We start from the raw sequence: 25,886 nt of genomic DNA, 5'->3' as shown, positions 1-25,886 counted from the left end.
ACCAGAATTTCTTCGAGGTCTGTGAAAGATAACTTGACATTATTCTGCTATGGTACTCATTGAAGGCATCACACATTATGCTCTTGACAGCCAAATGCGTTTCATTCAACAACTCTCTATCTATAACCCTACACTTTGTTCTGCACCTATTATGCAGTAATCTTTGTTTCTTTTGAAGTTTCTTTACAGTGACTGTAAATCATGGAAGATCCCTCCCACTGTGATCTGTTCTACTGGATACGTATCTATCCAGTGCATGGTCAACTATTCTTTTAAACATGAGCCAGAGCTCCTCTATATGCTCCTCACCTGTGCTGAAAGTTGAAGTTCCTCACTGAGATAACACACTACTGACTTTTTATCTGGTTTACGGAACCCATATATCTTCCTACTTGTTTTAGTTATCCTTTGTACTTTAGTAATCATTGTTGCCACAACCACATCATGGTATCCGACGCCAGTTTCAATGTGGACATCTTTAAAGAGGTCAGGTCTATTTGTTGTCATTAGATCCAATATATTTCCATCACGAGTGGGGTTCCCAACTACCTATTTCACGTAGTTTTCAGAGAAGGTACTTAGTAAAGTTTCATAGGATGTCTGATCATCACCAAGAACAAAACTATAATTTTCCCAATTGACTGTTGGATGATTAAAGTCTCCACAGATGATAGCAGTATGACTGGGAAACTTACCTACAAGTGAACGGATGTTTTCTCTAAAGTTTTCAGTTGCATCAGGAGATAAATCTAGTGGGTGATAGAAGGATCCAATTATTATTTTATGCCCACCCCTGATACTGACTCTTACCCCAACAATCTCACATGCAGCTTCATTTTCTACTTTGGCAGATTTGAGTTGCTTGTCTACTGCAACAAATACACCACCTCTATCTCCCATTCGCCTATCCTTCCGATATACACTTAAATTTTGCCCAAAAATCTAACTCCTATCAATTTCAGGTTTCAGCCAGCTTTCTGTACTTAGTATTATGTGAGCTTCATTGTTTTGCATGAGCGCTTCAAACTTTGGCACTTTGTTGAGAATGCTTCGTCAGTTTACCATTAGAATTTTAATACTCTCACCTGTGGTAGGCATTTCATTTGATCTTACACTGATACGTCTGAGTTTCCTACAGCTATTGTTGTCGGTGTTGGATGGAGAGTCTCCTAATTTAAAAAGCCGCTGTGTGCACCGCACACACACACATGCACACAGCTACCTGAGTAGCAGCCTCTGAGGTTTAGTGCACACCTGGCCCTTTTAGGGGGACCTTACAGTTCTCAACCCCACGGCACAAGTCCAGGAAGCCATAGCTTAGCTTGTCACAGAACTTTCGAAATCTCCTTCCACTTGACTCAGAACCAAAGGATGATGATCAGTTCTGGGGACAATGCTGTAAATTGTGAGCTTCGTTCAAACTCCATGTGCAAAGTCGGTCTTCTCAACCTTCTATGCCAGTCACTGGAATGACCTCAGAGACCAGATGACAGGCGTCATTCGTTCCAACATGCATCATAGTCTCTAATTGGTTGCATCCTGTTCCCTCGTGGTTACTGGAATAGCCTCTTCAACATACTGAAATACTGAATGAGGTCCCCAGGCATACACACTGAGCGTACTTGGTGTCCTTTTTTGTCCCTTGCTGCCATTTCCCTAAGGTGTACCATCATTTGCCATACATTTGAATTGCCGATGATTAATTAATAGACACCTACAATTTTTCATTTGCCTCCTCCCGACACTGGAAAAAACAGATTTCCCCAAAACAGGGGATGTGAGCCCCACTGGCTCAATTTCAGTTTAAGTGAAAGGCAGCACCTCAAACTTGTTGGTTACAGGGATCGGTACAACACCTTGAGTCCTCCCTGGTCCCTGTCCACCCTGTACAGGATGCCTAGATCTACCACTGAACATCACTCGCAGTCAAGTGGATGAATAATGACAGATCTTCCACTTTCTGCAGAGGAGACACGATCCTTGAGAGAGGACACTTCTGGTACAGATATCACAGGTACACAACTCTCGGGAGCTCTTCCAATACACTGATTTGCAACAGCTGGCAATCGTTTGACAACAGCTAGGGTGATTTCCAGCTGCTTACAAACTATTGCTGAACTCAGTGATTCATGTAATGGACTAACTTAAATGAAATACCAGAGTGTAATTGTCTGTAACAGCAACTGTGCAAAGTGAGAAGCATGATATTTTTGTATCAATAGGAACATTGTTTTGCACCATAATTAAACCTACAACTCCAGCACTGGGCTGTGATTGCTAAGCACTGTGGGATTTGGTTCGGGGAGTTGCACAAATAATTTGTTTGTAGAGTAGAAACTCAGAACCATTACAAATAACTGAATTTTGAAGAGAATAAAGTTTGTGTGTTAATGTCATCTAAAATGTGTTGTCAAGTACACTAAGGAACAAACACCACCCCACGGTCAATTAGATTTTCAGCTTTGCAGTGATAGAGACTGGCACTACGGACGATGAGACTACGAAATTCAGGTCAGTTTCGTCCATACTGTCTGAAAAAAGCTACACAAATATTCAGTCATATCTGGACAAGGTTTCTAAGTGGTGCAAAGACTGGCAACTTGCTTTAAATGCTAAGAAATGTAAAACTGTGCACTTCATGAAATCGAGAAAACATACCATACTAAGACTATAACATCAATGAGTCACACCTGGAGTTGGTCAACTCATACAAATATCTGTGTGCAGGGAGATGAAATGTAACAATCATATATTCTCAGTCATAATTAAAGCAGATAACAGACTTTAGTTCACTGGTAGAATACTAGGGAAATACAAGCTGTCTGCAAAGGAGATTGCTTGCAAACCACTTGTGTGTCCCATCCTAGAATATCACTGATGTGTGTGGTACCCATACCAAATACAAATAACAGGGATATTGAAAGTATACAATAGGGGCAAAATGAACAGTAACAGTTTGCTGAATAAACCAACATGGCAGACAACTGAAGATAGACACAAACTATTCTGAGAAAGCCTACTCCATGAGCCAGTTTTTGTGGGGAATCTATGAATATACTGTACTACAACTCCCTATATATTGCTCATGCAGGGATAACAAGGACAAGATTCTACTGAATTACAGCACAGACAGAAGTGTTTAAGCAATCATTCTTCCTCAGCTCCATATGTGAATGGAACATGGAGAAGCCCTAATAACTGGTACAATGGGAAGTACCCTCTGCCATGCACTTCACTGTTGTTGACAGAGTATGGGTGTAGATGTAGATATCCAAGTGAATGGCTGCTTGGTACACCCACAATGCCATGGTCACAGCCCAGTGGAGGCAGTATTATGATAAGGGAGGACATTCAGTCAGGCTTCTATGGGACCTGTGGCAGAAAGTGAAGGCACCATGACAGATGTGAACTATGTGAACATTATTGTGGACCACCTGCATCCCTTCATGCCTGATGTATTCCTTACAGGTGATGGCATCTTCCAGCAGGATAGCTGTTCATGTCACAAGTCCAGAATCATTCAACACTGATTTGTGAAGCATGATGGTGAACTCACTCTGTCCTGGCCACCAGTTTTACTTGATATGAACCCAGTGGAACACATCTCATATGCCATAGGGTAACAGTTCTGTATCTATAAACCTCTGGCACATAACATTGTGAGAATGTTGTAGTATGTGCATAAGCATTTGATACCACATACCTCTGGAAACCTCCGAAGGACTTTCTGAATCCATGCCACACAGAAACATAACTGGATTGTGTTCCAAAATAGGACCAACACAGTATTATGCAGGTGGACACAATTTTTAAATCATCAGTGAATGCATACCTGTTAGGTACCAAAGTAACCTACTTAAAAAGAGTGGCCATCTAAACTCATTTGAGATGCAGTAAGGGCTTTGGATAATCTTGTCTTTATGAAATTTGTGGCAACTTATTTTAAATAAGCAAATTAATGAAGAATAAACAAGTAATCAAAAGCCACAACATTATGGTGCATTCTGAAATTCTTATTTGAAAGTGAGTTGAAAAACTGAAGCAAGTAATTAAGTATGCGAGCAACAGATCAAGTTCCCTGAATTTCTGACTTGGCTTTGAAGAATATTGCTTACAAGGGAACCTCCCCATCGCAACCCCCTCAGATTTAGTTATAAGTTGGCACAGTGGATAGGCCTTGAAAAACTGAACATAGATCAATCGAGAAAACAGGAAGAAGTTGTGTGGAACTATAAAAAAATAAGCAAAATATACAAACTGAGTAGTCCACGCGAAGATAGGCAACATCAAGGATAACGTGAGCTCAAGAGCGCAGTGGTCCCGTGGTTAGCGTGAGCAGCTGCGGAACGAGAGGTCATTGGTTCAAGTCTCCCCTCGAGCAAAAAATTTTTCTTTATTTTTGCAAAGTTATGATCTGTCCATTAGTTCACTGACGTCTCTGTTCACTGTAATACGTTTAGTGTCTGTGTTTTGCGACTGCACCGCAAAACCGTGCGATTAGCAGACGAAAGGACGTGCCTCTCCAATGGGAACCGAAAACATTTGATCGCAAGGTCATAGGTCAACCGATTCCTCCACAGGAAAACACGTCTGATATATTCTATACGACACTGGTGACGGCATGTGCGTCACATGACAGGAATATGTTGTCGACCCACCTAACTTGTACACTTGGCGAATGGGTAAAAAGATTCTTCTACGTTGCCCGATTTAGGTTTTCTTGTGGATGTGATATTTACTCCCAAAAAAGTGATGAAAACATAAGAGTTTGTCACATAAACTGCAACAAATGAATCCAAAAGTCTCACAGTCGCACACTTTTCCCTGTGCTCTGTCAAAACATATGTTTTTAACGTTTTCAAATTTTTCCGTGTGTAGACTGTCAAATCCTGCATATGTCCAAGCAAATCTGAACATGTCCTGGAATTTTGGAGAGCGAAGTTGATTATGTGTGAGAACCTGAACTTTGATAATTGTCTGAAAATAAAAAATTAAACTTTTCGCTCGAAGGAAGACTTGAACCAAGGACCTCTCGTTCTGCAGCTGCTCACGCTAACCACGGGACCATGGCGCTCCTGAGTTTTGTCTATCCTTGATGTTGCTTATCTTGCGCACGGACTACTCAGTTTGTATATTTTGCTTATTTTTTCATAGTTCCACACAACTTCTTCCTGTTTTCTCGATCGATCTGTGTTCAGTTTTTCAAGGTCTATCCACTGTGGCAACTTATAACTAAATCTAAGGGGGGTGTGATGGGGAGGTTCCCTTGTTAGAAGTCCCTCCTATGATATATTCTATAGTGTCATCTGGCGAAAGGGATCGTTATCGAATCAAGGTAGGAAGGTAGTGTGTGAAGCATCACACACAAAGATTTATGATTCATTATGATCTGGTTTAGTCGGTATGTGATTGTCAACATATATGCTCACTAAATTAGAAGAGGTAATACTACAAGACCCATTTATTTTATGAAAAACTACTCATACAAATCTGGTAGCTGTCAGTTAGTGAGAACTTTAAGAAAGTACACTTGCAATCCCGATCAAACTTTTTGTACCACTGCTGTACAATATGAGATGTTGTGGCCCATGTATGAACTTAAAAACATCTGACATGCTAACACAAATATATTTGTACAAAGGAACAAAAATTACAAAAGGCAACCACTCATTTGCAACTGATTCAAGGCTGGTGCACACATATATAGGACCAAAAAATTCTATTAGCTTTTGAGATTTTGCTCTTTTCTATGGGGGGGTAGTCAGAAAGTTTTAATTACCACTTAAAATAGTTACGTAATTAATTTTTTTTCAAGTATACATCTGCAGTCCTAAAAACAATGATATCCTCACACCACAGTATCCATAACATGCTGTTAAAAAAAAAAAAAAATGGCACAGCCCACTGATTATGTGGAGCTTGGCTACAATATTTTATTTTGGCACTTCTAACAGGGTGCTATAGTAGTACTACGGTGCATAGATCTTAAGTTTTATTGGGAATACAGACATGTACTAGAAAACAAACAAAAAATTAACTATACAACTATGTTTTTCAGGTGATAATTAAAACTTTATGACTAACCCTCATGCACTAAATATTAAATATTCTCTCTCTCTCTCTCTCTCTCTCTCTCTCTCTCTCTCTCATGCACGCGCGTGCGCGCACACACACACACACACACACACACACACACACACACACACACTTCTAATGCTAGTCGAAGTCTTCTTGCAAGTTGTGAACAGTGTACTGCCCATCCAAATTTCTACCCACATTCTTTGTTGTATTCTGATCCAGTGCTGAAGTATCTTCAAGAAAAATTGTGAAGAAATGCTCAAAACAGTCAAGAGTGATTACATTGGGAAGATGTTTTTGAAATTTTCTAGCAGGTTCTCGCAAGATGTACAGCACATTTCTTTGACTGTCTGTCAATTAAGAATTTTTAAGGAATTCTGTTACACTCTTACATCCTCTTGCCATTTCAAAAAAGTCTGTGCCCATATTGGCACCCTTCTTTACATACTTTCAAAGTACCTGTTAGTCCTATCTGAGATAGTTCTCATACACTTGAGTAGTAATCAAGTATGAATCATACAAGTGTTTTATATGTATGGATGGCCACAGAAATTGACCCAAGAGGGGCTAATTTCCAAGTGTTAAGATTGCGCTCCAGGACATGCTTGCATTTGGGCACGCACTTATAGCATGGCTACAGAATGAGCCAGAACTGGTTGCCAAGTTGTAGTCAATGCTTAGGGCTGCCAAGTTTCCTTGTACAATTAATGCACTGTATAAACACACAAACTACTTTTATATGTAAAACCAGAGATTTTATACTGTATGGTAAATCATATCCATAATTAAATACTTTTTTAATTACCTCTATTATGCGAGCATAACCTTCATCCACTTCTGAAACCTTTGGGTTGAGTGTAATGATTTGGTCAGGTATCTCCAAATCAAATTCAATCTACAAAGAAGAGGAGTGTACAAGTATTATATTAAAAGACAGCATACAAAAAACATATTTTAAAATAGAAAAATAGACTTCTTATAGTTACTTTCATTAGTCTCTCTAAAGCCTTGTCGCTACTGGCATATTTAAGTATAAATTAAGATGCAGAGCAACATATAATGCAACAAAACGTAGCTGTGATTTATTACTAAATGATAAAACTATGAACAGCAGCAGAGTTGTGAGGAAAGCTGTGATATCAGAGGATGAGACAGATTAATGACTATTGATAAAAGAATAAAGATAGTACCAATATTATGAAAAGGAAACTTGTTACTCACCATATAGCAGAGATGCTGAGTTGCAGATAGGCGGATGGAAAAGACTTTCACAAATAAACTTTTGGCCAACAAGGCCTATGTCAAAAATAGACGACACAGCCACCCACTTGCCCACCCATCCGCCCCCCCCCCCCCCCACATTTATTAAACAATTGAAAATCCAGGATGGAATGCAACAATATTATAAAAAGGGAAGTTGCTACTCACCATATAGTGAAGGTGCTGAGTCGCAGATGGGCACAACAAAGAGACTGTCACAAATACGCTTTCGGCCAACTAGGCCTTTGTCAAAAACAGACCACACACACACACACACACACACACACACACACACAAAACTCACATACATGTGACTGTGTGTGTGTGTGTGTGTGTGTGTGTGTGTGTGTGTGTGTGGACGTGCGCGCGTGCTTGTGTGTGTTTCATCTCTAGTATATGGTGAGTAGCACCTTCCCTTTTCATTTTCATAATATTGTTACATTCCATCCTGGATTTTCCATTCTTTAATAAAGATAATAAGAAAGATGGCACTGAAATACTATTGTGTAATAAAACGGCTAGATGATACTGTTACGTAAGTGGAAGGCACATTAATAATGGTTAATAGGTGATATTTTTATTAATCATTAAATCCCACAATGTCAATTAGATCCATCCAAATAGGTAAACAGAATTAGACAAATTTAATGGAAAGAAATCAGAATTCTCAATGTGGTGGCTTTACTGTGTAATATATAACAAATAGCCCAAACCTTCAATCAGTTTGATAAAAGGATGTTGTTGTGGTATTCAGTCCGAAGACTGGTTTGATATGGCTCTCATGCTACTCCGTCCTGGGCAAGACTCTTCATCTCCACATAATCTGCTACCTATGTTCATTGGTCTCCCTCTACAAGTTTTAACCCTCACACTTCCCTCCAATACTAAATTGGTGCTCTTTTGAGGTCTCGGAATGTGTCATATTGACCAATCCCTCCTTTTAGTAAATTTGTGACATAAATTTCTTTTCTCCTCAATTATATTCAGTATACCCTAACTAGTTACATGATCTAATGACCTTATCTCCAGCATTCTTCTGTAGATCCACATCTCAAATAGCTTCTATTCTCTTCTTGTCTAAACTGTTTATCATCCACATTTCATTTCCATATATGGCTAAACTACAGACAAATTCCTTCAGCAAAGACTTACTATAACTTACATCTATGGGGGTGTGCTGAAAAGTAATCCCTCCAAATTTTTATGTTCCAATCTTAATATTGTGCATGTCATGCACATTAGTTTATTTACTTTTCTGCTTCACTGACACAAGTTGCAACCACCTACTGCTAGAGGGCCCCAAACTGTAGCATGTAGCACGACCGTGTATAATGTAACTATGTCGGTGTGTAAGAAACAGTGTGCTGTAGTCCCTTACAAAACTGAAAGCATGAATACGGACAGTTCATCCACACATGCAGCACCCTTTCTTTCAGCATGACAGTGCCAGACCACAAACACACAAGTGCTGAAACATCTGCAACAACCTGATTCCTGGGGTTCACCGTCATCCATCATCTGATTTTCACCTGTTTCCATAACTTAAGGAACACCTTTTAGGACTTCATTATGATAATGATGAAGCAGTACAAGCAGAGGTGAGGTTGTGGCTCCATCAACAAAGTCAAATGTTCTACAGTGATGCTATAACAAGCTGGGCTGTTGCTGGGAGAATGTGTCCATTTCCAGGGTGACTACATTGAGAAATCAATATGTAGACATGAAGAATAAAGATGTAGTATGTTAATAAAGTTTGTTTCATTTAAAGAAGTTTTAAGCATTTTCACATAAAAAATACAGAGGCATAACTTTTCAGCATGCCCTTATACAGGGTGTTTATGAGCGAATATCGGGGTTTTAATGCTTTATAATATTTATTACATTAAACTTACAGTTACAAATGCTATGTAAAATGAAAGAGCAACTCAAACAGTTGTGTTTGGCACCAGTGCACATGGTGCGCCACCTCACTGGCATAGTGAAGTACGTGACTGGTTGAACTTCACTGCACCCAAGTGCTCGATAGGCCGCAAGGGGCCCAATGGCAGGGCTTGCTTTGCATGGCCTCCACGTTCACCCGACCTAACGCCATGCGATTTTTTCCTTTGGGGCTTCATCAAGGATCATGCGTATGTGCCTCTGCTACCAGCAGACTTCCCTGAATTAAGAAACCGGATTGAAGCAGCTGTTGCTACATTAACTGAAGACACACTTATCAACATTTGGGAAGATCTCGGCTATAGACTTGATGTGTGTCGTGTGACAAATGGTGCTCACACTGATGATTTGTAAGGTTCTTGGTAAAACTGTGGGAGTTGCTCTTTCATTTGACATCTCATTTATAACATTAAGTTTAATATAATGAATATTATAAACCGTTAGAAACCCAATATTCATTTATGAACACCCTGTATATTCAGTGTTAACAAATTTCTCTTCTTCAGAAACGCTTTTTCTGCCACTGACACTACATTTTATATATTCTCTATTTCAGCCATCATCAGTTACTTTGCTCCCCAAATAGCAAAACTCATCCACTACTTTTAGTATCCTATTTCCTAATCTGATTCCCCCAGTATCACCTAATTTAATTCAATTACATTCCCTTACTCTTGTTTTGCTTTTGCTGATGCTCATATTATACCTTCCTTTCAAGACACTGTCCATTCTATTCAACTGCCCTTCCAAGGTCTTTCCTGTCTCTGAGGGAATTGCAATGTCATCGGTAAACCTAATTTCTTTTTCCTGAAATTTAATTCCTACTCTAAATTTTCTTTGGATTCCTGTACTTCATATTCAAGGCACAGATTGAATACTATTGGCATTGGGCTTCAACCCTGTCTCTCTCCCTTCTCAACCACAACTTCACTTTCAAGCAACTCGACTCTTATACTTGCCGCCTGGTTTCTGCATAAGTAGTAAATTGTCTTTTGCTTCCTGTATTTTACTCCTGCTACCTTCAGCATTTCAGAGAGTGTATTCTAGTCGACATTGTTAAAAGCCTTTCCTTAAGCTGTCTTCTAAGATAAGTCATATGGTCAGTAGTACCTTGCAAGTTCCTACATTTCTCAGGAATCCAAACTGATCTTCCCAAAGGTAGGCTTCTACAAGTTTTCCCATTCTTCCCTAAACAATTCGTGTAATTATTTTGCAAACATGACTTATTAAATGGATAGTTCGGTAATATTCACATCTGTCAGCACCCCAAGTCTGAGGGTATTTCGTTTGTCTCGTAACATCTTGGATACCATATGGAGTAGCTTTGTCCTGATGGAATGTCATCTTAAAGGAGCCTTGTTTGACTTAGGTCTTCAATTGCTCTGTCAAATTCTTCTTGCAGCATCATATCTCCCATATCATCTTCATTTACTTCCTCTTCCCTTTCTATAACATTGCCTTCAGTTTCATTTCCCTTGTACAGCCCCTCTATATTATACTTCCACCTTTCAGCTTTCCCTTCTTTGCTTAGTACTGGTGTTACATCTGAGCTATCGATTTTTATACAGCTGTCTCTCTTTTATCCAAAGGTCTCTTTAATTTTCTTATAGGCAGTAATTTTTGGACTAGTTATACATCCTTCTATATCCTTACATCAGTCGTCTCACCATTCCTACTTAGCTGTTTTGTACTTCCTGTCAATCTGAATTTGTAGATGTTTGTATTCCCTTTTACCTACTGCATTTGCTGCATTTTAATATTTTCTGCTTTCGTCAAATAGATTCAATATCTCCTCTGGTATCCAAATCAAATAATGGAAAATAAAGGGTGGAAAGCAACAATATTATGAAAAGAATAGTCGCTACTCACTCACCCCCCCCCCCCCCCCCCCCACACACACACACACATTCAAATGCAACTCACACACATGACCACAAACTCTGGCAACTGAAGCCAGATCAGAGTCTGGCTTTAGCTGCCAGAGACTCTGTGTGTGTGTGTGTGTGTGTGTGTGTGTGTGTGTGTGTTTTTACTTATTTGATCTTTTGCCACCTTCACTATTTCATTTTTCAAAGCTACCCATTTTCTTATATTATATTTGTTTCCCCTGTTTTAGTCAACCATTGCCTACTGCTCCCGCTGAAACTCTCAACAATCTCTGGTTTCTTCAACTTACCCAAGTCCCATCTCCTTAACTTTCTACACTTTTTGCAATTTCTTCAGTTTTAATCTATGGTTCATAAATGATAAACTGTGGTCCGAGTTCACATCTGACCCTGGAAATGTTTTACAACTTTAATCTGATTCTGAAATCTCTGTTTTACCATGATATAATCATTCTGAAACCTTCTGGTGTCTCCAGGTCTCTTCCATGCTTTCATGTTGTCTTTTTTTCTTTTTTCTTTTTTTTTCTTTAAAATAACTAGATTTAATTAAATTTATTTTGAGTGCTATAATAGACATATGAAAATTTGGTTTTTGGTATTAATGTGTTTATTTACTGCAATATTTAGCTTAACTTTGCTTCCTGTTTATGTTACTCATCCTTAGATTGTGTAACACAATTTTTTGTTAATTGTATACATAAGATTCTTTAACTGATATGTTATTTACATTGTATATATCTTTTATTGTATTTATGTAAGTTTTACTTGAACTATGAACAGTTTCACGCATTTCATATCCTTTTGATTGACTCCTTACCTGGATCTAAGGAACACTAAATAAATAAATAAATAAATAAATAAATAAATAAGATCACTGATGTCCTACCATAGAGTTTGAAGTTGGTTATATTAATATTGTTATTATACATAATAACAACGAAACAGAAGTAATTCTCTGTTGAGCCAGTCCACCAGAGATACAACAATACATGGGAATGCAAATTATATTTTCTCTAAAGTAATTAATTGATTATTTGTAAACAGATTTTCTTTTGTCTTTTTGAGTACTATGTTCATTTGCATTGCATAGTAGATTTGATACTAACACATAAAAGTCAGAACTGAGAACCTACACAGAAACCTGCCCTGTTGTTGTTGTGGCCTTCAGTCCTGAGACTTGTTTGATGCAGCTCTCCATGCTCCTCTATCCTGTCTGAGCCTCTTAATCTCTTTCTGGAACTGCTTGCTGTAATCATTGTTGATCTCCCTCTATGATTCTCCCCCCCCCTCCCCCCCATACATTCTCTTTCCTTCAATATTAAACTGGTGATCCCTTGAAGCCTAAGAATGTGTCCTATCAACCAGTTCCTTCTTTTGGTCAAGTTGTGCCACAAATTTCTTGTCCTCGAATTTTGTTCAGTACCTCCTATCTTTTTCCAATTCCTTAAGTTTTAATCAAAAGTTCAAAACCATCAAGTTGTGGCCAGAGTACACATCTGTGCCTGGAAATGTCTGACAATTTAAAATCTGGCTCCTAAATCTCTGTCTTACCATTATATAATCAAACTGAAATCTTCTGGTGTCTCCAGGGCTCTTCCATGTACACAACCTTCTTTTATGATTCTTAAATCAAGTGTTAGCGATGATTAAATGATGCTCTGTGCAAAATTCTACCAGGTTGTTTCTTCTTTCAATCCTTTCCCAGAATCCACATTCACCTACTATTTTTCCTGCCCAACTCTGATGAAATTCTCAGTTGATATTATTGGAAAGGAAAGCAGCAAAGCCTATCAGAGAAGACAAGAACTGAACATATGCATACAACTTACAACTGAGATAACATATGTCCCCAACACATTTTGAAATGCTAAAGAAAGAAAGTATTTTCCCCCTTTGTGGGGTATTAGGTACCCAAGATATAATTATTTTGTGAAACAGTGATCTATGGATCTGCCGAAACTATGTTCTTAAATGTTTGGTATAGTTCATATTCCGTTTAGCCACATGATAATGTATTACTTCATATTTCTTTTTAATACCTGGATGAAGCAAAATCAGGGGCATACTGTAGCATTGATAGTTTCATTTTTTACAAAAACTTTCTTACCACTCCTTTACAGAACAGTTCCACTAAAGCTGCAGTTGATCCACCATCAGTTACCATCAGTTTCAGACCTCTGTCCTCAGGATTACTTTCCCAGTCATTTGATGCATGCCAGTTCTCCAAACTCAATGACATGGTGAATGACTGATGGAATATTGAGTATTGATAACTTGTTTGTAATATGTGTCGATAGCTGGAAAAGAATGATCAGTATTGAGAATCAAAAGAATGTAATGCTGTGTAAAGAGGTATTGTGCTTTAAGAAATTAAAATTACTTAGTAACAGAAATGGCCCAAGAGAAAACACATTTGCATTTATCAACAAAGATTCTCGGAATTAACAGGTCGATGTCTTATGACCTCTATGTGCAATATTAACAATGTCAACCAACAGTGTCTTTTTTGTCTAAAACTGTCATTCATTTCCTCAGACACTGAATGTCAACTCAATTCCTCGTACACATTTCTAACGGCTTGTACATTATGTACCCACTGCAACTGACCATACAACAGTTTGAAGAGTATCAGTGCAGATATAGATGTAGGTGTATAATAACTTTACAACTGAAAATACTTTATATTTTTCATCAGACTGAAGACAAATGTCTCCTGATGTAATAAAACTATTGCAGCAACTCAGTAACTCATTTATAACTTTGGCACAATGGCTGTAAATGTTATGGTGAGTAAAGTTTCTGCAGGAAAAACATAGCTGTATGTTTCAAATAATTATGATAGTGAAATGTCAAAGCTTAATGAGTGCTTATGAAGCTTACAGAAACTGGTGAATGGCTTAAGAAATTGTGTTATCAATCGACAAAATGAAAACCTGAAGTTACGAATGGAGTTTCACAAATCATGTGCGATAATTAAGGACAAAAGCATAAAATGTCTGTGTGTGAGAAGGTAAATTACAGAGGTAGAATTTCTGGATCTAAATTGCTATCATATTTTGCAAAACACGTCTCAGTTGTAGAAAAAAATGTCGATGTCCCACCTTCAACTGACAGTAATAATTAATGCACAGAAAACAATGAACTTCATAAAAGTTTTGGTGACATGGATATAAATGTTTATCTGAATATAAAGCAGAAATCAATAAACAAAATGGTTGGCATCCTCTTCCTAGCAGACAGTCAAGGTAGAAAATTAATAAACTTTTGCGCGGTGTTAAGAAAGATCTTCAAGTGACTACCATTGTCATACCTAGTGCAGTAACAGAAAGTGCATTGATGAAAAATCCCTACAGAACATGGAGCAACAAAACAATTAAAAAAATATTTACTATCAGAATATTCAGTCTGTAAGAAAGAAATTTTTTGAATTAGAAGTCTTCTGATCAACTGTTATTTGTAATGTACATCTGATCCATATCAGTGAGGAATGGGTCAAGGATGAAGAACTGCTAATTTCTAAGTTATCAAATTTACAACTGGCAATAGGTATAGTCAGTTACGTAAAAGAGGTGGTGTCTGCCTACCTCTTGCCAAAAACAGGGTTAATTCCCACAAATTAAACAAAACCGATCATATCTTCATAATAAAGAAATCATTATTTATGCATACATATTTCTTGATGGCACTCTTTCAGAGTTTTTAAGAAATCTGGAACATGTCCTGCATGTGCACAGTTCAGAAGGAAACAAAACTATTAACTGTTAATTTTTCCATTTATCACTAAATTCACTAGACCTTGTGGCTACATTTAATATGGAAGGTATTGTCAGTAAACCCTCTAGAATAACTGCTATCTCCAGTAACCTTATTGACACCATTTTTATTTATAATTCTTTCACTCCATTATTAAATGTTGAAAATATGTTGACTGGATTGTTTGATCACTAGGTGATCTTGATAAAATTATAGTTGCCTTGCTGTGTCTCCTCTGACAAGCCAAAAACTACATACAGGCTTTTAATTAATGATTCCAAGAATTTAGAATTTATTAGATTTATACTATATCATGAATCCTGGAAGGATGCATTCAATGAGGATGATACTAATAAGAAAGCAAAAATATTTACTGATACTGTGGACCATTATTTTAATATTGTCTTTCCCCTTAGAAGACCAGTAACTTATAGCACAAGTATACCATTTTATGTAAGGTGGATTGCTGAAACCTCCTTAGTATTTCCACATTTGACGTTTGACTTTGGCTTCTAAGCACTCCAGGATGGCAAGTGAGAGAATTTTGTAGGTTTCTGGTAGCAGGGATATTTCTATGTAGTTGTTTATGTTTTCCATGCTGCCTTCCTAATGCAATGAATGGAATGGGCTATTTTCCAGGCTATCGGTAAGGTTTCCTCAATCTAATTTCTTTTAGCTGCTGTTGCAAGATTTCTATTGATTCTTCAGAGGCAAAATTCCATGTTTTGTAATGACTGAGTCTCCTGCGACACTTCGCTGCTTTTGAGACAGGCAATGTGGTGCTTGATTTTGTCTTTGACAGATTGTCCGGTCCCTAGGCACTGGACAATAGTTTTGTTGGCCTCAATGGGGCTTTTACCTTCATCAAGATCCAGTGTCAACAACAATGACCATTTCTTCTTTCTCGTTAAATTCTTCCGAAATCGTTATTTTGTTGCATTCATATACTTCTTTCTTCTTTTTTCTCGATTGATTGTAACACAATATGCTACAGTCTGGCTTGATACCTTACAGAAAGCAGATGCTTTTTTCTGGGATATCCAGTTCTATACGAAATAGACCTACTGCTGCATGAACAAATCACAATTTTTGCAAAGAAAACTGTTGAGCTTCAGTTTTGCATGTCTCAAGTCCAATTGGTGTTCTAGATCTGTATACTACCCTGCATCAGACACTGCAATAGGCCCCTACATATGGTACATCCTTAGCAAGTGAAAACTTGCCAACAAATATCCTTACACCACAAATCTATTTTACAATCCACAGTGCAATTTTCTCCGGTATTCTCATGTAACAAAGACATGAATTGTTATCCACAGATCCTTCTGCAGCCATATAACGTATTCACAGCTCCATGTCCCACATCTACACTGTCCATCCAATAAGTTCCACGACTGATTTTATTCCTGGTATGTAAACAACATCAGTGCAGTGACAACTGAACTAACAACTGTAAACAACAAATGTGAACAGGCAATGTTAAGTACTAGGCATGTGGCTTTAGTGTGTCAACACTGTTGAGTCACAAATTGCAATGGAGCACCAAACTGAACATCTCTAAATTAACTGTTCAAGACAGTCTCCAGAACTGTTTTGAAGAAGAGAGAAATTTGTTCAAAGTTCGTCCTGCACACCTTGAGCCCAAACAAAAACACGTAGCATGGACACCTGCTGGAACTTGACTGAAATGAAAAACGCATAAAATTTTTTCATGGAAAAAATCTACACAGATCACAAAACTTGGTGTTATTGGTATGAATGTACAACAAAACAACACCACCAAGATCAAAGAAGGTGTGAACGTGACATGCGAGCTAAGCAAAATCCCAAAGAAGGAATTTTTTGCAAATTCACATTACTGCTATCATCTGTGGACATGAGGAAGAATTACAGTACCTTTTGAAAGAAATTAACAGTTTAATGAGAACAGAGGATTGACTAAGAGTAAACCAAAGAAACATAAAAGCATTAAGGAGCAATAGAAATGCTATTATCAACAAACTTAGCACTGAAATTGGGGACCATGTAGCAGATGAAGTGAAAGAATTTTGCTAACTTCGAAGCACAATAATACGTGGCAGACAAAGCGAAGACAATGTAAGGAGCAGACCAGTGCATGCAAAGAGAGCATTCCCCACTAGAAGAAGTCTACTAGCATCAAACATCAGCCTTCATTTGTGAAAGAAATTTCTGAAAGTGCACAGCCAGAGGGCAATTGTATAGGAGGGAACTGTGAACTGTGGGAAAACCATAAAAGAATAGTTTGAGATGTGATTTTACAGGAGGGTGCTGAATATTAAGTGTACTGACAAAATAAAAAATGAAAGAGATTTTCTGCAGAATCAGCAAGGACAGGAATATGTGGAAAACATTAAATTCAAGAAGGGGCACGATGATGGGATCTGTGTTAAGACATCAGGGAATAACTTGCGTGGCACTAGAGGGAGCTACAGAAGAAACATTTTTAAGAACAGACAGAACTTAGAATATGTATAACAAATAATTGAGAATTATATGTGGAAGCGCTACTCTCGAGATGACAAAATTTGCACAGGAGAGGAAAATGAGCTGCATCATAGTTCTTCAATGAAATGTACTATACAACAGTTTTACTGCTATTTCCATCTTTACCGTTTTGGAAGTGTGTTAGGAATATAATTATAGATAATGATTTACTTTGATGGATGAGTGCGGTTATGTATCATTTGGCTAAGTTTGTGGTGTACAGGATAGAACAACGCAAGACACTGACTTCCCTTCCTGAAAATCAGTCCAAGATGATTACAAAATTCTAATAATATCAAACGTATCGCCAAAATTTTTGAAAAGCAGCAAAAAGAGTCTATATCATTATGTGTTCTATTAGTGCTGAAAATATAAAAGATACAATAAGAATTTGAAGTAGATATGTGGTTACTTCACAACAACAAATCACCCAGTAATAAAAAATGAGAAAACTAGTAGTCTGTTATCACCAGACCTAGAAATACACTTGCTTCCACAACCAACAAAACAGGTCACTTGTAACTTCTGAAGACTCATGACAGACATCATAAGAAGTTTTACTGGCTAGGATATTCTTCACATACTCTGCAGTGTTACACACAGTCTAGAATATTACCAAATAGTGTGAACCAGAGACAATGATGGATGTTTTACTGCTCTTTTAACAGCACTTGTAAACAGATACTATACTTTTGTATTGGGGAAAATAAATGACAAGAGATGAAGTGTCTCAATAGTTACTTCAAGTACACACACCAATACTGTCAATAACATGATACAAAACACCAGTCCATAACATTCTCTGATCACATAAGGACATTATACACTGATGAGCCACAACACCATGATCACTTGCTTGGTATCTTACTGGTCCACATTTGGAACGAAATACATGATTGATTCTGCATATCGGGGATCCAACAGTTTGTTGGTAGGTTTGAGGAGGTACATGGCATTAGATGTCTATGCACAAGTCATATAATTCATGTAAACAATGGGCTGCTGACCAGCATAAGCAGTGATGGTCTCCAATAGTGACCCAATTGGGTTCCGTACGATTTACGTTAGGCGAATTTGGTCGCCAAGACATCAATGTGAGTTCACTATAATGTACCTCAAATCACTGTAAATGGTTCTGGCTCCAAGAACCCAGACAATTACTCTATGTGATCAAAAGTATCTGGACACTGGCTGAAAATGACTTACAAGTTTGTGGTGCCCTACATCGGTAATGCTGGAATTCAATATGGTGTTGGTCCACCCTTAGCCTTGATGACAGCTTCCACTCTCGCAGGCATACATTCAATCAGGTGCTGGAAGGTTTCTTGGGGAATGGCAGCCCATTCTTCACAGAGTGCTGCAATGAGGATAGGTATCGATGTCAGTCGGTGAGGCCTGGCATGAAGCTGGCGTTCCAAAACATCCCAAAGGTGTTCTGTAAGATTCAGGTCAGGACTCCGTGCAGGCCAGGGACGTTATTGTCATGTAACGACTCTGCCACAGGCTGTACATTATGAACAGATGCTCGATCATCTTGAAAGATGCAATCGCCATCGCTGAATTGCTCTTCAACAGTGGAAAGCAAGAAGATGCTTAAAACATCAATGTAGGCCTGTGCTGTGATAATGCCACACAAAACTACAAGGTGTGCAAGCCCTCCATGAAAAATTTGACCACACCATAACACTGTCGCCTCCAAATTTCACACACACTGGCAGATGACGCTCACTGGGCATTCACCCCAACCATACCCTGCCATTGGATCGCCACATTGTGTACTGTGATTAGCCACTCCACACAATATTTTTCCACTGTTCAATTGTCCAATGTTTACACTCCTTATACCAAGCGAGATGGTGTTTGGCATTTACTGGTGTGATGTGTGGCTGCTCGTCTACGAAAACCAAGTTTTCTCACCTCCTGCCTAACTGTCATAGTACTTGCAGTGGATCCTGATGCAGTCTGGAATTCCTGTGTAATAGTCTGGATAGATGTCTGCCTATTACACATTACGAGCCTCTTCAACTGCTGTCAGTCTCTGTCAGTCAACATACGAGGTCATCCTGTACATTTTAGTGCTGCACGTGTCCCTTCACGTTTTCACTTCACTATCACATCGGAAACAGAGAACCTATGGATGTTTAGGAGTGTGAAATCTTGCATACAGACTGTGGTGTCACCGCCAGACACCACACTTGCTAGGTGGTAGCCTTTAAATCGGCCGTGGTCCATTAGTATACGCCGGACCCGCGTGTCGCCACTGTCAGTGATTGCAGACCAAGCGCCACCACACGGCAGGTCTAGAGAGACTTACTAGCACTCGCCTCAGTTGTACAGCCGACTTAGCCAGAGATGGATCACTGACAACTACGCTCTCATTTGCCGAGACGATAGTTAGCATAGCCTTCAGCTACGTCATTTGCTACGACCTAGCAAGGCGCCATAGCATTTGATATTGAGATTAATACATGTACCGTCAAGAGCGATGTACACCAATTGTGGATTAAAGTTAAGAATTATATCAACTACGTACTTTATTTGCTACTATTAATTCCCTTAACTGTTCCAGACCTCGCGCCAGTCAGCGTGTACTTAAATGCGTGCATTTCGGCCTCCTCTAGCAACACAGTGTTGGCTCTTCTGCCAACACATCATATGGCGACGAGTATCAAAAGGGTCTTCTTCTTTCTACTTGCTTAATTTACTTGTGTCATGGCTTCGCCACAATCTCCAGATGTACTGTCCGAATTTTATCGCTTGCAGAATCAGCAGACGCAGGCGTTATTGGATGCCCTTGGACAGCTCGTCCAGGGTCAACGTGCAATGCAAAACGATGCAGCAGCCGCCGCTCCACCGCTACCGCAGCCACAACATGCAGTTGCACCACCTTTTCGTCATTTTGATGCGGCACTGGAAAGCTGGACGGAGTGGTCACGCCAATTTGGATTCCGTCTCGCCGCCTACAGAATTCAAGGTAATGAGTGGCAGCCTCACTTATTATCGTGTGTCGGCGTCCAGACGTACCGTGTGATAGTGAAATTGTTTCCCCGACGCGATGTAGCAACTCTGTCCTACGACGAAATTTTGTCTGCATTAGATGCATATTTCAAGGAATCAGTCAATGTAGTTGCCAAACAGTATACGTTCTTTTGTACCAAACGTACGGCCGGTCAAACTAATAGGGAGTGGGTTGCAACTTTGCAAGGCCTTACTAGGGATTGTGCTTTTGAGTGTGAATGTGGACTCCCTTATTCAGATACTGTGGTACGTGATGCAATTGCACAGAACGTTTCTGATGTTCGTATAAGGGAACAGATTTTGAAACTAGTCAATCCCTACCTTCAACAAGTGATAGACATATTGGATAGGCAGGTCACACTTGACTTTGCTCAGGAATCGTTTGAAACTTCGCCAGCCGCGTGTCACATTAACCGGCTCGCCGGGCGAGCTGCACGGAACGGTAAACAGCCCTCGCGCCCGTCCGCGCAGCTGCTGCCAAGCTCTCCGCTAAGTGTGCCGCGCAAGCACGCAAATGCAGTGCTAAAGTCATGCCCGCGGTGTGCTACTAGACATTCGCGTGAGAATTGCCCGTCACGCCAAGATATTTGCGTTTTCTGTAATAAAAAAGGACATGTTCAAAGTGTTCGCCAGAAAAAGCTCAGAACGGACACTCACAACCATTCCAGGCCCTTTGCTTCGCGCCGGAATCGAACCAAGAATACTCAGGCTCGTGAACCTTCGCCCATGGACATTCATGTAGTTAATTCCACTCCGCCCAGTGCCACTTTCTCTATCAGTGACTGTGTTCGTCCCACAAATAGTGTGCGTTGCCGTCGACGGAAGTCCCGTCAAGTCGCAAGTGCTTCTGTACCAGTGTCTGTTCACGTTGCACGCAACAATCGCTATTGTCGTCAGCAGGACAATAAACTTCTTGTAGACTTGGACATTCATGGCAACGTGATCCCATTCCAGCTCGATACCGGAGCTGCAGTTTCATTGATCAATAACGACACGTACAAACAACTGGGCACACCTCCGCTGCATGCCGCAAATGTTAAGTTAAATAGTTATTCCGGTCAGAATATCCCTGTGTTAGGACAGTGCAGCCTTCTTGCAACATACAAGGGACAAACAAAACTTGTGTCATTTTACGTCCTTCGTTCTTCTTCTGCTGTGAACTTGTTTGGTTTAGATTTATTTCAGTTGTTTAACTTGTCTATAGTCAATCAGGTCCTATCAGTGAACCAGACTGTGCCTTCAGCCAGTGTTTCTCGTCTATGTGAAGAATTTGCAGACATTTTTGCACCGGGCCTAGGTTGCGCTAAGAACTATGCAGCACATTTGGAACTGAAAGTAAACGCGCAACCGAAATTTTTCAGAGCGCACAATGTTCCCTATGCATTGCGTGATGAGGTCGCAAGAACATTATACGATTTGGAATCACAAGGTGTAATTGAACATGTGCAGGCATCTCTCTGGGCATCACCCTTAGTAATTTTGCAAAAACCTTCCGGAAAATTGAGACTTTGTGTGAACTTCAAGGCAACAGTGAATCCACAGCTAGTGATTGCAACTTTTCCTTTACCCCACCTGGAAGATCTTTTTGACAAACTGTGCCCGGGTAAATATTTTTCGAAGTTGGACCTAGCAGATGCGTACTTGCAAATACCGGTGGACAAAGAATCCCAGCGCGTTTTGGTGGTTAACAAGCATCTTGGTTTGTATCGATTCAAACGACTGCCATTCGGGTGTGCATCCGCCCCTGCATTGTTTCAGCAATAGCTGCAAATTGTTTGTGCGTCGGTCCCTACTGCCGCAAACTATCTGGACGATATTGTGATCTCCGGAAAGACGGAAGAAGAACATTTAGCCAATCTCAGAACATTATTTCAGGTCTTGCGACAAAATGGTCTTCGCTCGCGGAAGGACACGTGTGTGTTTTTTGCTCGTGACTTACCCTATCTGGGACATGTAATCAATGCCCAAGGCATACATCCCAGTCCCAAGCACCTCCGTGCCATACAAGAGTTGCCTTCGCCGCAGAATTTGAAGCAGCTACAGAGTGTGCTGGGAAAAATTAATTATTACAACAAATATGTTCCCCATGCCTCTTCCATTTCAGCTCCGCTTCATCACTTACGCCGTAAAGGTGTTCCGTTCGTCTGGACGACGGACTGTGAATGCGCCTTTCACCAGTTGAAATCGGCGTTGCTTTCCAAAATATGCCTTACGCCATTCGATCCCCAGAAACCCCTTTTGTTGATGGTAGATGCATCGGATTTCGGGATCGGTGCTGTGCTTGCGCACAAAGATGGATCGCATGATCGCCCTATTGCCTTTGCATCCAAATTGCTCTCGTCTACGCAAAGAAATTATTCACAGATAGAGAAAGAAGCTTTGGCTCTCGTATTTGGTGTTACAAAGTTTCATGATTTCTTGTATGGTCGTCACTTTACCATCATCACAGACCACAAACCTTTGACATCGCTTTTTCATCCGAACAAGCCTGTACCTCCGCGTACAACGCAGAAATTCATTCGCTGGTCTATTTTCCTCTCGCAGTGCCGCTACGATATCTTGTATTGGTCCACTGCTAAGCACGGAAACGCTGATGCGTTGTCCCGTTTGCCTGTTGCTGAGGATAGAGCATTCGATTCTTCCGAACTTGCTTGCATGTTCATTGATTCGGAAACCGATGAAGTGGTCGAATCGTTTCCGATTGATTTTCGTCGTGTAGCTACAGCCACAGCTGCTGACCCTGTCCTTGCTACAGTTTCGCGTTTTGTTGCTACGCAATGGCCCTTGTCAAAGTCACGGATCAAGGATCCGTTGGATAGCTGATTTTTTGCTCACAAGGAGAGACTTTTTGTTTGCCGCGGTGTTTTGCTGTAGCGTTCTGATAATGATCAGTCCCGGGTTGTGGTCCCACGTTCATTACAGTCCTCTGTCTTACGACTTCTCCACCGAGGACATAGGGGTATAGTGCGAACAAAACAACTTGCTCGTCAGCACTGTACTTGGTTCGGAATCGATGCTGCGATTACGAAAATGGGCTCTTCTTGCATGGCGTGTGCCGAACAACACTCCGCACTGCCGCGGAAATACTTTGCATGGCCAAAGCCACTTCCCCTTGGCAACGCTTCGCTTACACATCGATTTTGCTGGTCCATTCTGGAATGCTCGATGGTTGGTTGTGGTCGATTCTTTCAGTAATTTTCCTTTTGTTGTCCGGATGTCTTCCAAGACGTCATCTGCCACCATCCACGCGTTATCTGCTATCTTTTGCATAGAAGGTCTTCCACAGACTATTGTTTCCAACAATGGCCCACAATTCATGTCCGCAGAATTTCAGTCATTCTGCAAGGCCAATGGTATTCAACATCTGACATCCGCGCCGTTTTTGCCTCAGTCAATTGGTGCCGCTGAATGATTGGTCCGGACTTTCAAGTCACAGATGTTGAAGTTGAAAAAGTTGCATTCTCGGGAGGACGCGTTATTGCTCTTTTTGTCCTCATATCGCTCTCAGCCCCGAGATGGTCGCTCGCCGGCTGAGTTGCTCCACGGTCGTCCTCATCGAACCTTGATGTCTTTGCTACATCCGCCGCATCAGGTTCCTGTGCAGCGGCAGCTACCTGCTTTTGCTCCAGGCGACGTTGTATATTATCGCAACTATCGAGGTTCACGGCGTTGGCTCATAGGGCGCATTCTTCGCTGCCTCGGCCGCGCTATGTATCTGGTTTTGGGGGCTTCTGGTGAGGTGCGTCGGCATCTCAATCAGCTGCGCCTCTGTCGTCGCACGGGTTCTGCCGCTCCCCGTCTGCTTTCAGCGACGGTGTCGTCCGGTCAGCGCCCTGGGGACCCATCTACTGGCTTGCCTCATCCCCAGGTGTTACCGACCCTGCCTTCCATTTTGCCCCATGGCGACACGCCGCCGCCGCCTGTTCTCCTGCCGGCACCGCCCGCAGTGGACGCTTTGCTGCAGCCGCCAGGCGCCTCCCTGGGTCATGCGCCGCCGATCGCTTCCCGTGACCAGCTGTCCTCCGACTTGGAACTCTTACCGGCTCCGGACCTGATGTCGTCTTCGCCCGTCGGCTGCCCCACCCCGATGGAGGTCGAATCTTCGGCCCCTCCTGTCTCTTTGCGGGCACATACACCGCATGTTGGCGTGCACCCTGGACTAGGTTTTCAGGCGTTTCCTAGCTCCCCTCGGACCAAATGGCCGGGTGCGGGTGGCACAGCCTCGCCTGTTGTTAGGCTCCCCACCTCGTCGCATACGTCAAAATGGGGTCCTCCCCACGGCGGGCGGAAGCCTTATAACACAACCGTTCGCCGATTTGCGGGGGAGGAATATGGTGTCACCGCCAGACACCACACTTGCTAGGTGGTAGCCTTTAAATCGGCCGCGGTCCATTAGTATACGCCGGACCCGCGTGTCGCCACTGTCAGTGATTGCAGACCAAGCGCCACCACACGGCAGGTCTAGAGAGACTTACTAGCACTCGCCTCAGTTGTACAGCCGACTTAGCCAGAGATGGATCACTGGCAACTACGCTCTCATTTGCCGAGACGATAGTTAGCATAGCCTTCAGCTACGTCATTTGCTACGACCTAGCAAGGCACCATAGCATTTGATATTGAGATTATAACATGTACCGTCAAGAGCGATGTACACCAATTGTGGATTAAAGTTAAGTATTATATCAACTACATACTTTATTTGCTACTATCAATTCCCTTAACTGTTCCAGACCTCGCCCCAGTCAGCGTGTACTTAAACGCGTGCATTTCGGCCTCCTCTAGCAACACAGTGTTGGCTCTTCTGCCAACACATCACAGACATATGACACAAGTGACACACAGTCACATGACCACCTTCAAAGTCCGTGAGTTCTGCGGAGTGCCCCATTCGGCTCTCTCACAATGTCTAATGACTACTGAGGTCGCTGATATGGAATACCTGACAGTAGGGGCAGCACAATGAACCTAATATGAAACACGTATGTTTTTGGGGGTGTCCAGATACTTTTGATCACATAGTGTATACTGCTGAAAGATGACATTGCTGCTGGGAAAGATATCAAACATGAAAGGATGGAGGTGGTTCGCAGCTGTCAGCATGTCTTCGATTACTACCACAGGTGCCATTAAAGCGCAGAAGGCTGTCTCTCGTAGCATAATACTGCTCCCACCAGCCTGCATCTGTGGCATGCTGCATGTTTTGAGCCACAGTTCACCTTGATGACAGCATTTGTGGAGACGACCATTGACCTTGTGTAGCAAACATGTGATTCATATGAATAACCAACATGTTTCCACTGATTGACAGTTGAATTCCACTGGTCCCATGCCCACCAAAATCGTAACTGACAAAGTCATTGGGTCAGCATTTGAACATACAGGGGTGGTCTGCTGTGGAGCACCATGTTTAGCAATGTACGATGAACGGTGTGCTCCAAAACAGTTGTG

At 41.0% G+C, this 25,886-nt stretch overlaps 1 protein-coding gene across 1 annotated transcript in view; it reads right to left on the bottom strand.

Moving 5' to 3' along the window:
- Positions 1 to 25,886, bottom strand: part of LOC124594743 (general transcription factor 3C polypeptide 1) — a 370,793-nt gene that overhangs the window by 54,992 nt on the left and 289,915 nt on the right. The window contains exons 25-26 of the mRNA XM_047133120.1: positions 13,270 to 13,459; positions 6,884 to 6,973 (exon numbers count right to left, since the gene is read on the bottom strand). Coding sequence (XP_046989076.1) covers positions 6,884 to 6,973; positions 13,270 to 13,459 — 280 coding nt within the window. The remainder of the gene's footprint in view (positions 1 to 6,883; positions 6,974 to 13,269; positions 13,460 to 25,886) is intronic.

The sequence above is a fragment of the Schistocerca americana genome, chromosome 2 (genome assembly GCF_021461395.2).
Source record: "Schistocerca americana isolate TAMUIC-IGC-003095 chromosome 2, iqSchAmer2.1, whole genome shotgun sequence".
Classification (NCBI taxonomy): domain Eukaryota; kingdom Metazoa; phylum Arthropoda; class Insecta; order Orthoptera; family Acrididae; genus Schistocerca; species Schistocerca americana.
Note: the sequence above shows the minus strand (reverse complement) of the source record. Positions and strands in the feature narration are given on the sequence as shown.